At 40.3% G+C, this 14,620-nt stretch overlaps 1 protein-coding gene across 3 annotated transcripts in view; it reads left to right on the top strand.

Moving 5' to 3' along the window:
- CCSER1 (coiled-coil serine rich protein 1) overlaps positions 1 to 14,620 on the top strand; it is a 913,125-nt gene that overhangs the window by 774,546 nt on the left and 123,959 nt on the right. For all 3 annotated transcript variants that reach the window (XM_088464471.1, XM_088464470.1, XM_088464472.1), the window contains exon 8: positions 14,005 to 14,088. In XM_088464471.1, coding sequence (XP_088320597.1) covers positions 14,005 to 14,088 — 84 coding nt within the window. The remainder of the gene's footprint in view (positions 1 to 14,004; positions 14,089 to 14,620) is intronic.

Genomic DNA, 14,620 nt, shown 5'->3' with positions numbered 1-14,620 from the left:
TGTTACTCATAGACACACCAACAGCGCAGTCCTATTCCTGATTTTTTTCTAGAGTATGAGAATATTGTTCATATTAGGGTTGAGCTTTATTGAGAGGGGGAGACCGAGCGCCTGATTCAGACCCGGTCGCAAGCACTGAGCGCTTGCAACCGGGTCAATGGTGGCCCACAGCACATGCGCACGACGGAGCCGGCTCCGTCGTGCGCATGCGCGAGACCCGGCTAGCGAAGGACAATCCGTCGCTCTGGGTCTCGCACCAAAGGGGGCGAGCTGTCGATGTTGAGTGACAGCTTGCCCCCTTTGGTGGGCGGGCCGGGAGGGGTGGCTGCCCAAAGTGATGTCAGTGGAGAGATTCCGGCTCTGTTAGAGCCAAAATCTCTCTGGGGCTTGTGGCCATGAGACCCTACCACAAGGGTCTCGTCGCAAGCCCGATGGTCGCGATGGTCTTGACCATTGCGACCATCATCATGGCCGTTCGCAATAGCTGTGGGTGGTCGCCCAAGAAAAAAAAAAGCCCAGCCCTGATTCAGAGCGAGCGGCTCTGAATCAGGCCCAGAGACCACTACCTATTTGAGCACTGACAAGTCCCCCTTTTCAGATGGGACAATGGGCCGGACCCAAATGCTTATTGAGCAATTTTGGAAACTTTGTATATAACTATATAAGCTGGTTCTGAGGAACCCTAAGCATCTGAACCCCATAGCAATGGCACTCCCTGCACCCACTATAGCTATTCCTATGCTTCTGTTTGGAATTTGAGAAGATGCTGCATGTGCAGAAGATAGCAAAGGCTTGGGAACAGTGCCAGGGTCTCTGCACTGCTGCTATCATTCATCTGGAAAATGGTGCCACTAACAGAATTTAAAGGGAGTGTGTGGAGGAGGGAGGTGCTGCGCAATTGACCTCCCAGGCACTAATATTTTGAATATAGCGAGCGGCCAAAATGATGGTTGCGATGGTCAAGACCATCGCGACCATCGGGCTTGCGATGAGACCCTTGCGGTAGGGTCTCGCTGCCGCAAGCCCTGGACAAAAGCACTCCCACTGACATCACTAGTGGGAACGCCTCCGTCTGGGCAGCCACGCCCCCGGCACACCCACAAAAGGGCGCGTGCTGTCAATCACCACCGACAGCACGCCCCCTTTGGTGCGAGACCCATAACGACGGCTTGGCCGTCATTATTCGGGTCTCACGCATGCGCATGACGGAGCCGCCTCCGGCGTGCGCATGGGCACTTGGGCAACATCGACCCACTTGCGAGCGTTCAGTGCTCGCGAGCAGGTCTGAATCAGGCCCAGTGTGTACTCATTACCTATATGCCACTGCACATTGTCTTTAATGGAAAAGTTTTCCTTTTGAAACTGATGAGAACTTTGCACCTTTTACTTCAACCATATTTTTCCTGGGGTTGGGTATGGGATGCCAGCTCTCAGGATCCCGGCAGTCAGAATCCCAACAATAGCCTAACCCTCCCCCTTTCCCTACCCTAACCCTTCTTCCTCTGTGCCTGAACCTAACCTCCCCCCATAGTGCCTAAACCTATCCTCCCCCTCCCCACACCCTAAACCTAACCCTCCCCCCTTAGTGCCTAACCCTAAACCCTCCCCCTAACTGCAGTACTTACCATCAAAATGTCGGTGGTTGGGATGCCTGTGTCGGGATTCCGGCACTGGCATTCTAAGCGCCGGCATACCGATTGTCGGGATATTGATCGGATCCCCTTTTTCCTGTACTTGTTAATCATTCCCACACATATTATTGTTTGTAGCTTTAATGTATTTTGTGTCTCAATTTAATTTGCACATGAAACAGTACAATACCAGATATTCTGAATTTAAATTTCCATCATTAGCACCAATATCATTTTTGCCAAACAGTTTGTGTATTTAGGAATATAACTTATGTACACTAAATGTGATCTGTTCCACCTACTGTGGCACTGACCTCACTTCTTTAAACTGTATTTAAATTACTTGCAAATTCAATATAATTAACATACTCATTTAGCACATTACTTTGATTTTTAAAAGCTCATTTAGACAGTTGTTCATTTTGTTGCAGAGAGTAAGTAGAACATATATTTTAAAACGTATCTTATTAGTAGACCAGTGTATGTACATCTTACCCAAGCTGTTATTGCAGACATTGCACACTTTGTGCTCTGTCAGCTTTTCTGCTGAACTAACCACTGCAATTTTTCATAATACAATTACAGTACTTGAGATGACAATTTTGTGTGTGATGCACTTCCATGTCCATCTTTAGAATATCCTCTTGTCTGTGATCGTTGCCCTTAGCCATACTTTCTAATGAAAGCCTCCTCATCAAGTTTGATTACCATTCTCCTGTTTTCCAAGCCTGCCATAGTGATGAGCCTGGTTTATGAAACATTTTCCTGCAGTAATAAAACTAATTAAAGCAGGCATCCATCCTCTCACTACTCTTTAATGAATTATAATGAGATCATTAATCTAGTCACTTTCATGCACTATGTCTATTGGCTGGAGGTCTGTTGAGACCTGTCAGCACTCCACTCAGCCTTCAGAAATTGGCAATTATTAAAAGCTGTAGCTATTTGCTTTTTGTTGGTCAATTTTCTTGCCGCTGTATTAGCTGAAAAGAAAAACATTAGTATAAGTACAGTTTGAAGAAGTCTTATTTTCCCAGACTGTGGTGCAGTGTTCCTTATCAGTGCTGCATGATTAGCCATGTCCCTAACTATACTTATATCACAAATGCAGATAATTAAAAGGAACAATTGTGCCTGAAGTGAGGCTAAAATTATTTAAATCTATTTAAGCATTCCTAATTTTACTTCTAAGAGTTAATTAAAGCAGATAACTAAGGGAGAACAAAATTATATGGTCAGTCTCACAGCTAGTTTAACTGTGATCAGATTAAAACAAATACAATTTGTATCTTAAGCTCTTATTAGTGTATAATGCCCTTAATTATCAATTACTGCTTTGTAATATACTGTCTATGGTTGAATCATGAACATTTACTTTCTGATTGTTGTAGTAACCTGTGCCAAATTGCATTAAAATGTATTCATATTATATGCCACACTGTTTGTAACGAGTTAGGTATGAAATGCCGGCAGCCGGGATGCCTACTGTCAAAATGCCGACAGCGGCATCCCGATGCTCGGTATCCCGACAGAGGTTGGGTAAGTATACTAACCTTCCTTCTCCCCCTAACCCACCCTTCTTGCACCCTAACCCTCCCCACCCTGCACCCTAACCCTCCCCGTTAGTAACTAAACCTAACCCTCCCCCATTGGTGCCTACACCTAACCATCCCCCCTTAATGCCTGACCCCAACTCTCCCCTAGTGGTGCCTATCTCTAACCCCCCAAATCCTAACCCTAACACCCTAGGGTGCCTAACCCTAAACCTCCTCTCCGCGGCTAACTGCTAAGACGCCTCGGTGAACCTTCAATCGGGATGGCGGCTGTCGAGATTCCGGCATCGGGATTTAGATAGGCATCGGGATTTCGATGCCTATCTTTAGTTCCGGGTCAGGCTTCTGACATCGGGATTTCGACAGCCAGCATCCTGTCCGCCAGCATACTAAATACATCCCGTTGTAACCGCACCCTTCTTACAATGGCAGTTTTGGTCTGTATTCAAAACTGGCACTATAAAGGGTGAAAACTGTATTAACAAACATTTTTCTTCTCTCAGCTAATGAAAAGCATTACATTTTACTGACTGTAGATCCCTGTATTACCTAAATTACTATGGACCAATACTTGTTTACCCTTCACCATAAATAGGAGTGTCCTTTCATTATCTCATAAACATTTTCAGGGTGGCAAAAATGGGTCAATTCCCTTAAATTAACTATGTTACAGCGATAATATGTAATTTTCTTTTTTAATATAAATAATTATATATATATGGGGTGGAACAAACTATATAGCAACTTCTAGCTAGAAATGGATAGAGTGCTGTTCTGCCTTTTATAGAAAGGCAAGACGGTACAGCTTCCTTTATATATCCATTTTCTTCATATTGTCTTCAAAAATGTTGACTTTGGAATTTAATAACGTATACTGCATGGTATGATCATCAGGCGAGAGATCATAGAGCTCTGTCATCCAAACATTCTAAAGAAGACCAGTAAAGGTATTGCTCATGCCAACCAAACAGATTCTAGCTATTAATTACCTAGTAGAGTCTTTAAAATGATAGCCAGAATCTTATTAGTTGTTATGGGCAATACCTCCACTTGACCGTTGTAGAAGGTTTGATACATGCACGCATGCACACATTTGAACTTGTTGGAGAAAAGTATGTTCCTTCCATTTAAGTTGATGTAAAGGTAAAGCATATCTGAGCTGTCAAAGTGCTTCATATACAATACAAACAAAGTCTATTTGGGCATACTCTAACAGCCGTTACATTATTCAGTTGATTTTCTTGAACATTATATAGCACATGGGAACATTGGTAGAAATGTTAATAATTTCATTAATAAGTTAATAATAATGAAAGAAAATGTATGCTTTTTAATTAGCTATATTGATATAAAAATACAACTTTAAAATTTGCGTTTGTTTTATGATTTTCCAAAATAAAGTGGATTTGTACCTTATTCCATTTGTTTATGTACTTCTAATGCAAATTACATTTTCTTACATTACATGCTGTGTTCTATCACAGTTGCAGGTAGGGGACCAAAGTAAATTGTAATAGAAAACATTAATTTGTCATGTTCATCTTTCACAGCTCAGTGACATTTTAATGAGTATGACAGAGAAAACCTTTTTGGCTCCAGCATGCAAACAAGACATTACCACAGTGTATATATATATATATATATATATGTATATATATATATATATATATATATATATATATATATATATTTATATACAATCTGACTAAGTGGATGGATGGCACTCGTGGCTCTGATAATACACTCAAAAAATCACGCTGGCACTAGCGTTTGTCAACATTTGAGTATTAGCTCCTTTATCAAGACAGACAGACGCTAGTCCCAGTGTGATTTGCATTTTAGTGTAATATCAGAGTCACGAGTGCCATCCATCCACTTAGTCAGATTGTGCATACCGTCTAGGAAGGGCACCGGGCACGTTGACATTAACTACACAGGAGTGCCAGGCATTTGGATCCTATATATATATATATATATATATATATATATATACACCCATTTTTGAGATGTCCTCTTGCAAAATAACCAGGTGTTATGGCCTTTGTGCATTCAAGTGCCTTGGGCTGAGGTAGTTGCAAAGTAGATTCTGGCACTGTGCCAGAGTGTGCTGCGCTTGTGCAGGTTTCCCAGTGAACACAGCCGCCTGCAACATGTTCCCTGTGATTTCTCTACTGTACTGTGCAAATTTTCTGCAACACCAACAGTGGACTCTGGAGAGTTAATTATAATGTATGGGAGCATGTTGTGTGATATGGGCCCCCCTGGACCCAGGGACCCATGTCCACAGCACACCCTGTACCCATTATAAATACACCCATGTTTAGGTGGCATTTGATTGATGCTGGGCTTTTTAAGGTAGATTACATTTTGGAAAAGTTACGCATTGTTTTTGTTTGCTAAAATGTTTTCAGCTAATGTTTTGCAGTAACTAAAGGACTATTCATCATTGGACAGCCCCAGTAATTAATTATACAACTTTCCAATGAGTTGCGGAGACAGATACTTAAGTACAGATGCAATTCATTATTGCTCTGGTGTGGAAATAGCTACTCCAAAAAGCTGCTGTCCCTGTGATCAGTAACACTGCTACAGAAGTAGCAACATTTCTTACCCCTCCGGAGCTGGCTGAATGCGCATGTGCACAGTTAAAAGTAGCGGTGTATGGATCGGTATGCAGTCGGGAAGCCGGCGGACGTAATCCCGACAGCCGGCTTCCCGACTGCTTTATCCCGGCGAGGGTTAAATGACAGGCGGTTAAATCTAGACGCCTGTCATTTTACTGACGCCGGGAGACCGGCGCCCGGCATCCCGATCGAAGTGATACCGGGTGCCAACGCGTGGATAGTCGTGGGGGGGAGGGTTAGGTTTAGGGCTCCTGGGAAGACTTAGGGTTAGGCACCCCCCCGGGGGACTTAGGTTTAGGCGGCGGGGAAGGGGGGTTAGGTTTAGGCACTTAGAGGGGGCATTAGGGTTAGGCACTGGGGGGAAGGTTACTGTTGGGCACCCCTAAGGATGGTTAGAGTTAGGGGCGGGTTAGGTTAATTAATACTTACATTGGGACGATCGGGATTTTCAGCCATGTCGGCCAGCCGCTGTCAGGATTTGAACCGCGTCCGGCGGTAATTCATCCCGATTCCTATGGATCTGCTTGGATCAATCTTTGCAACCCTGAGTCTCCTTCCCATAGGAAGGAGTGGTGAATCTGGTATTAGCGCCATCTGAAGATGGCATTGGTTCTTGGAAGCAAACTTTGCTGAATATTAGTCGGCCCTATTGGGCCTCTAATAATGCTTGCGCCCTTTACATAAAATATGAAACTAGAGTTACCGCATATGCAACGGGCCTATCACGGATAATAAATAAACCCTTAATATTTAGACCTGAATTCATCAATGGGATTGTTCATTTACTAGGGCATCTACAGTATAGAAGGATTTACTGGGCTCTACAGACGGGATACAGTCAGTTTACCAGTGGACAGGATGGCGGCTGTTGAAATCCCGGCATCTTAATCCCAACCTGGGACTAAACATAGGTGGCAAAAAGCTGATGCCAGTTTACATACCGATGCCAGAATCCCAACGGCTGCCATCCCTATCGTAGGTATAGCGGGGTACCACAGCTGTTAGCCACAAAGGGGGTGAGATATAGACAATATGGGGGGTTAGGCTTTGGGGGGGTAGGTTAGGGTTGGGCACCACTGGGGGGGTTAGGGTTAGGCACTAAGGGGGGACAGTTAGGTTTAGGCACCAAGGGGGGGAGGGTTAGGGTGCAGGGTGGGTTGGGGTGCAAGAGGAGAGGGCTAGGGGTCGAAGGGGGGAGGGTTAACATACTTACCTGACATCAGGATGCCGCTATCTGCATTTTGACAGAAGGTATCCTGACTGCCGGTATTGCCGGTATTTCATACCAATTCCCTACAGACAAATTCTACATATAGGGGCAAATGTAATAGGATGAGAGTTTAGAAAATGTGAAAGTTTAGCAGTAAACTCTCACACTTTTTAACCTCCGTCAATGTAATAGAGTCCGAGAACATGCAAACTCAATGTTTTTCAGACACAAAAAAAAACCATTTTGAAAATACAACTTGACCAATGTAATAAATTTTCTAAACTCTCACCCTATTACATTTGGCCCATAATCTCATAATGGAAGATGTGGGGAGTTGTTTCTGGAAATCTGCAGCCTACAAACCATTTTCAGATCAGCATTAAACAAAAAAACATCTGGAAATGATCACTACAGAGGAATGACACAGTGCTTTTTATTTGAGATAAAATTACTTTCAAATTTTTTTTTCTTTTGCTTTTGACTTCATTACTTAAGATTGGTGTCATTTTGTTTCATTTATCACTTTAATGCTTCACACTTCATAAAATGTTCACATTAGTTAATCCACCTGCTGCTGTGTACTTCTTGATTGAAGTGCAAAGTCAGGGAAAGAAACTGACAACAATGTTTTAGATTTAAACACATTAAAACATATTATGCTTCTTAAAGAGCAAGTAAACTCACTGTTGGACATTGATATACACATTTACAAAGCAGCAAAATACACATGTTCCTGCATAATTCTGTGCAAATGTGATTAACTGATTATCTTGCATACTTAAAGGAAATCCTCATTCCAATTTTTATATGTATCTTCATGCAACATGATGGTGTTTTTTTTTATAAGAATGTGCATACCTAATAAAGTAAAAATGCAAATGTATATTTTTTGGAGTTTAAAAATGTCCTGTGGCGTAACACTACCACCCCTATCTCTTCCCACCCCACCTCCACTAACACATGCCATATTGATCCCTTGAAGTTCATCTTGTCCTTTTTATTCACATCACTTCAGAATAGTGTAGAAATCTGGGTATAAATGACAGACATAGAGGGCCTGATTCAGAGATGGATGCTATGCCTATGTCCATGCAGGCCAATGTTTTTTGTACTGCGCACAGTCTAAGTTGCACTACGCATGTCTTATGATGGTTTACCAATGGCGTTCGTAGTAAGTATTTGGACACAGAGTGATTGAAGCTAGTCTGCATTTATGGGAGGCAATGGGGGTGGCTAGTCAAATGCAGATGTGTTGTAAGGGTTTTGTGGCCATGTTGCAGCCAGTGACTGTGTCTTTGTACACAGCTTCAGTGGCCCAGGTGGCTTACTTCTCATGGATATTGTAGCAGCCATAGAGCTGCTCAGAAATTCGATGTGACTGATGCTGAGTCTTTGTACATAAGTGGTGGATTAGAGATGCAGCCACTTGGCATCTCTGTACACAATACAGGCCCTGAGTCATGCTGATAACAGAAATGCCCTATACAAATATACAGTAATTCATATTCAACAGCAAGACTAGAAATCTCAGCTAGTTCAAAGGAACTAATTGTCATTTTGTATGCTATATACTGTTTGTGCATCCTGTTTTATATCAAACAACTTTTACTATTAACAAGGCTGGTGCATGGGTTGTGGGTAAGTTGCTTAAAAGGGAACATGACAAAGAAAAGTTTTCCAACAGCCAGTAACCGCAGAGCTAAGAAGTGTCTAGACCTAATTCACACAGATATATGTGGAGTGGAACAATGACAAATGTGACCCCAGGACAAAATAAATATTTCTCACATGATGATTACTAAACAACACTTTACCTGCTGCACAGTAAGGATGGAAAACTTTGAGAATATCTTGCTCAAGTAAAGAACAAGTTTGGCTGTTTTCCAAAAACACAATGTGGAGATAATGGGACATAATATACAAGTGGCAAAACCAACCAGGTGACATAAGCAGAAGTGTTGTTATTGGTGAAACTGGAAACTTAGTGTATCACTCATTTCATGAAACTACATAAGCAGAACAGCTTGAGGAGGAAGTTTAAAAACCACCATCAGAGGAAGAGAAAAATGCAATTGAAGTTATTATGCATGAACCAGTTATTATTGAAGAGGAAAGATCACCATTGCCTTTGATGAGGAGATCTACTAGGGGGAACAAGAGTTTACCACAAATACAGTTATCTTATCTTGCTAGGACAGCACCACAACCTGAGGAGAATCATGGAAAGAGATGCAGAAACTGCCTACCTATGAAAAGGAAAAATGGATTGAAGCTGCCGATGAAGAGATGGAATTTCTCAATCAGCTCCAGATATGGGATCTTACAGAGTTACCTCCAGGAAAACATGCAATTGGATGTAAATGGGTTTTTAAAACCAAATGTGGCTCTAAAGATACCATTTACAGATTTAAAGCAAGATTAGTGGCAAAGGTCTATTCTCAAAAATGTGGTGAAGATTATGATGCCACTTTTGCACCAGTTGCTAAACAGAGTACTTTTAGAACCTTGATCGCCATATGTGCCTTAAGAAATATGCAATTGAGGTATTATGACATCAAAACTACTTTTATTAATGGTGAAATAGAAGAAGAATTGTACATGACACAGCCTTAAGATTATGTCATAAAGGGCCAAAGAACATCTTGTTTGCATATTACAAAAATCACTTTATGGTCTAAAGAAAATGACAAAAGCAACAAATTATAAAATTAGCAAAATTTTATTGGAACAAGGGTACACAAGAAGTAAATCTGATCCATGCCTATACTCAAAGTTTGAAAAAAAGAAATGGATGCACCTGCTCTCGTATGTGAATGTTTTGATCATTGCTCATGAAGAAAAAGAAATCACAAAACTAAGTGAAGTTCTAGACTTACACTTTGATACTAAAGACATGTGAGAGTTGCCATACTAACTAGGAATCCACATACAGCGAGAAGAGAATGGAACTCTTCCTACTCAATCTTTCTGCTAAAATTTCAATCAGTTTGGAATATTAGAAGCAAAAGACCTGACAACACTAATGGGTGCATCATATCTGAAATTAGAAGGAGAAGATGATCTCTTACCAAATAATGACAAGTACAGACAAGCAGTGGGGCACCTTTATAAGTGGCAACTAATACAAGGCCTGATATTTCAGTAGCTATATTTCATCTTTGTAGACATGTGATGTGTGAGTAAACCTCGTCAAGAGATTAGAATGCAATTAAGAGAGGGATGCAGTACCTTAAACACATGCAGAACTTGAAGGTAAACTTGAATTGCAAGGATATGTAGATAAAGGTGATTAGAGGGATTGCAAGCCAACAAGTGACTACTTGTTCAAATTTGGGAACAGTCCAATCTCATTTTGGATTGCTGCTTTATTATCAACACAAGCCGAATACATTTCAGCAGCCTACTCTACTCAAGAGCTTGTTTGGTTACATCTGATAATATGAGATTTTGGAAGGGGTGGTAGGGATTAAAAACCAGCTGGGAAATTTTCTAGAAGTAGCCCTAATGTGGTCGGGTCTGTTTAGGGGAGGGGATACTCCCTATTCATAGGGCCTGATTCTGAGTTGGATGCAATCATGGCCTTTCTTGCGTCTTTGGCTACAGTTACATCTGCAACTTTATGCTAAAGGACAGGTGGGGAGAGTGTCTGGAAAGGCCAGGAGTGTGACAAAGGATTGGAATCTGCCAGTGGTGTTCTAGGAGGGGGTTCAGTGCGAGATGAGATGAGGTGGGAAAAGGTTAATAAGGGAGGGAGCAGGACTAAGTGTGGAGGGCGCAGAATGGTGAGAATAAAGATTTGTGATTAAGTGTGAAAAGAGTAGGGGGTGTAAAATAGTGGGGAAACTACTGTAACAGAGTGAGATAAGACTGGGGAAGATGAATACTCAGTACTAAGGCAGAAAGTAGAAGAAAAACTGGTGTTTGTGTATGTGTGTGCAGTGGGTGGGACATGATGCGGATGAGGGGAGGAGAAATACTGTAGTAAAAGCAATGGTAATGGCAAAAAGATGTTACAGCGCAGGTAAAAATAACAGTACAGATAAAATTGTATGCTAATCAATACATTTCTCAAACACAAAAGAAAACAAAAAGATATAGGATACAAGTTGTAGTATTAAATCTACTAGAAGAAATAAATAGTTCCCAAATCTGAATATGTATTTCTCTTTTATCTAACATAAGTGCAGAGCAGCCAAATATGTCCAACTGGGAGCTGTTTATTGGCAGTCCTCTCTCTCTTTCCCTCCTCCCTAAATTTATACCTAAATACTAAACATTCTGAACTTTACAGTGCGAACCTGCTAAATTCCTCAGATGGTGTTGGTTCCTGGACCCATGCTCCTTCCTATAGGTCCAGGTTACAAAAAGGGAGCCCCTCCGCTCTATTTTGAATCCCTCTGCAGGACATCAGTTATCTTTGTACGCTTGCCTGAACTCAGTTCATGCATGTGCACTGGTCACAGATGGCAGTGCAAAGTGTTACTGCTACCAAAGTAGCAGTGTTACAGAAAACTCATTCTCAGATCAGCTGACCACGCACCAGAGCAATGTAGAATTGCTCCAGTAATTTGGTATTCACCACTGCAATTCGCAGCAAGTTGGACACTATATTAGCACTAGCATTACAGCCATATTTCATATCTGCTAACACCTTCTCCTTCTTAATCTCCTGCTCTGACTCCAACCACTTTTCCTCTATCCTCTCCGTGTTCCCAGTGCCAACTATATGCTGTTGACACCAAATTGTACCCCCTTTCCCAATCACTTCATTGGCTCCCCATCCACCACAGAATACAGTTTAAACTCCTCATCCTCACATATAAAGCCCTCTCCCTCCTACATCTCTGACTTCAAGTCTCACCTAATCTGCAACTCCATTCACTTCCACTCTGATCACCTGCTCTCAATCCCGCATCCAAGATTTCTTCCATGCTGCCCCACTTCTTGATTATCCTTTATATTTTTTGCATTAAGTACATTATTCTGTTTTCATTGTACGGCACTGTGGACAATGTATGATACCCTATAAATAAAAGTCAACAATAATAACCTGAGCCTACATTTTATTTAAAAGCCTAATCATTTTGCAAGAATACAAGTCTAAACACTAGTCCGAAGCCTAATCTACTCTATAGCCAGACTTATTCCACAAATGTTAATCCTATCTTCATGCCTTGAGTTTAACCATAATCTAGCTCAATGACTAAAATAATATATAGCTTTTATCAGATCTGTTAATGAAATACAAGCAACCATTTATGTACAGTACCACAATTCTTCCAAAGCTAAACATCTTTGTTGTTTTATGTCTGAAAAAAAGTTATGATAGAGAATATAGTATGTGGTCATGTTTGAAAGAAGACAATGAAAATAAGTGAGAGAGAGAGAAAGAGAGAGAGAAACATTAAGCAAACTTGGTTACATCTCATGGTCAAGTTCCAAATAACCCTTGTTCAGTGCCATTTTTAACTGTTTTCTCTGGATCTAATGTCCTCTGTTTGTAATTCTGCAATCTGCATAGTTTCCCAACATTTAATAATTGTTATTATGTGTGTGAACAGCAATGCACATCAGTGTGACCTAAACCTACAGGGTTCTTTAATATAAAGCCAACTCTATATGAAGTCACCTCAAGTCCTTTAAAGCCATTTGTTGCATATTTTCTCAATTCAGTAAAATAATAACACATTCCTATTAATTCTGGTAATTTACTATAAGCGCATCAGATGTATGAGTTCTGGGTAAAGGTAAAGATGTCCATTTTTAGCTTATATTTCAGTACACTAAAAGTACACTGAAAGTATGCAAAAGTTATAGTACTGTCCACTCTCATTCTTACAGCATACTTGCCAACTCTCCCTGATTGTCAGGGAGACTCCCTGAAATAGTATCAATCTCCCTGACTCCCTGAAGAGTATAGCAATTTCCCTGATTGCACCTTACCTCCGTTATGAAGCTGTTATATATAAAAAACAGATATATACATTTAAATGAGTTCATTAGAATCAATTCCCTGCATTGGTTATAATACACAATGATCCCTATGGCTACATGCATTGTCTTAAATGTATCAGCGTGATTTCATCAACAAGTAGATCTTACTAACTGCTTTGGGCTCATTTACATTTGGATGTAAATCAATTTTGTGGCACACTTGTCAGATGTAGCAGTACCCGTCCACTTTAACAAGCACCCATAGGTGTTGCCTTCACAATCTCCCTGAAATGCTTTTTCAAAAGTAGGCAAGTATGATTTACAGTATGCTCTCAATATACTTTCAGATTAGAGCATTGATCAAAACTAGCATAATAGCAAGGTGGTATTGTACAAAATGCTATCTAATGGAATATATGCTTTTTGGCAGCAAGCAAGGATGGTGAACATGACATTTTACAGAGTGTGGTATAAACCTGGAGCACTATTTGGTGCTATTTTAAGCTTATATTTGACACATGGTTGAATAAGTGTTGACTCTGTATATTACAATATTCAACATAATTTACTATTTTAATTAATTACCAAGTATACAAAGTTTCATCCAAAAAAAATTTACCTTACAAGTTCTCATCACCAAGTTAAAAAAATCTAAATACTGAAATATCTTAAATAAAAAGAATAACCGGATTCTACAGAAACAATAAATTCAGCTTTTGTTTCCAATCACATCTTGCACCTGTAAGTTGTATGACCATCTGTTTTCTTAAAATGAAATACAGCAGGGGTTCCTGCCACAAAGCTTATGACAATCAAACACTGGCAATGCCATCTTGTGAACTGAGAGACGTTTATATTTTTCATCATAGACACATTAACTTGTTTATACTGCATTTCAGAAGATGTTATCAAAAATATCACACATGACAGAAGAAAATTGAGGTTTATTACTTGGATGCAATTATATCCTACTGTGTGAAACAGCTTTTGCTTGTTAAGAACAAAGGGAAAATGCTAGGCCTATTATAACATCTGATTTCATGTTGTCATAGGATATAATGAAAGATGAATGCTCCATGCTAAAGTTGCAGCTTAAGGAACGAGATGAGCTTATCCACCAACTGCAAGAAGAGTTGGTAAGTTATACAAGAAAAATTGTTATTGAAAAGTAACTTCATTTTAAACACTATCAAACCATTATTAAGATGTACAGTATAGCTATGTGAGTTTGTGCACAAAATCATCCTTTATTGCTCACCACATTTGTAAGTCTGTTTGCCTCCATAAGGACTAAAATGAAAAATAATAATAAAAAAATAGCACAATTGTTTTGTGAAGAATGCTTAGACAGATGTCTAAAGTCATAAAACAAACGATATAGCTTAAAAAAGAAAAGTGTTCTGCAGATGTTTGCATGGATTTTATTTTTATAGACTGTTTCAAAATCAGTACAACATGGAAAATATTTTACTCTTATCTGTTAAATGAGAACTCTATTATTCTATCATATATCCCCAATCCCCATTGCAGCAGAACCACAGAGGTTCAATGCTGAAGGCTCCCTGCAGCTAAGGAGATACTCATCCTGGCATTGCCTTAGCTCCCTTGATTCTTCAGGTGTATAGTGTGAAAGTTTTCAATTACAAAGATTCTGCATAGGGATGTTTG

This window comes from Taudactylus pleione, unplaced genomic scaffold (genome assembly GCF_031769625.1).
Source record: "Taudactylus pleione unplaced genomic scaffold, aTauple2 ptg000055l, whole genome shotgun sequence".
NCBI classification, from domain to species: Eukaryota; Metazoa; Chordata; class Amphibia; order Anura; family Myobatrachidae; genus Taudactylus; species Taudactylus pleione.
The sequence above is the reverse complement of the archived record's forward strand: the minus strand, read 5'-3'. Positions and strand labels throughout refer to the sequence as shown.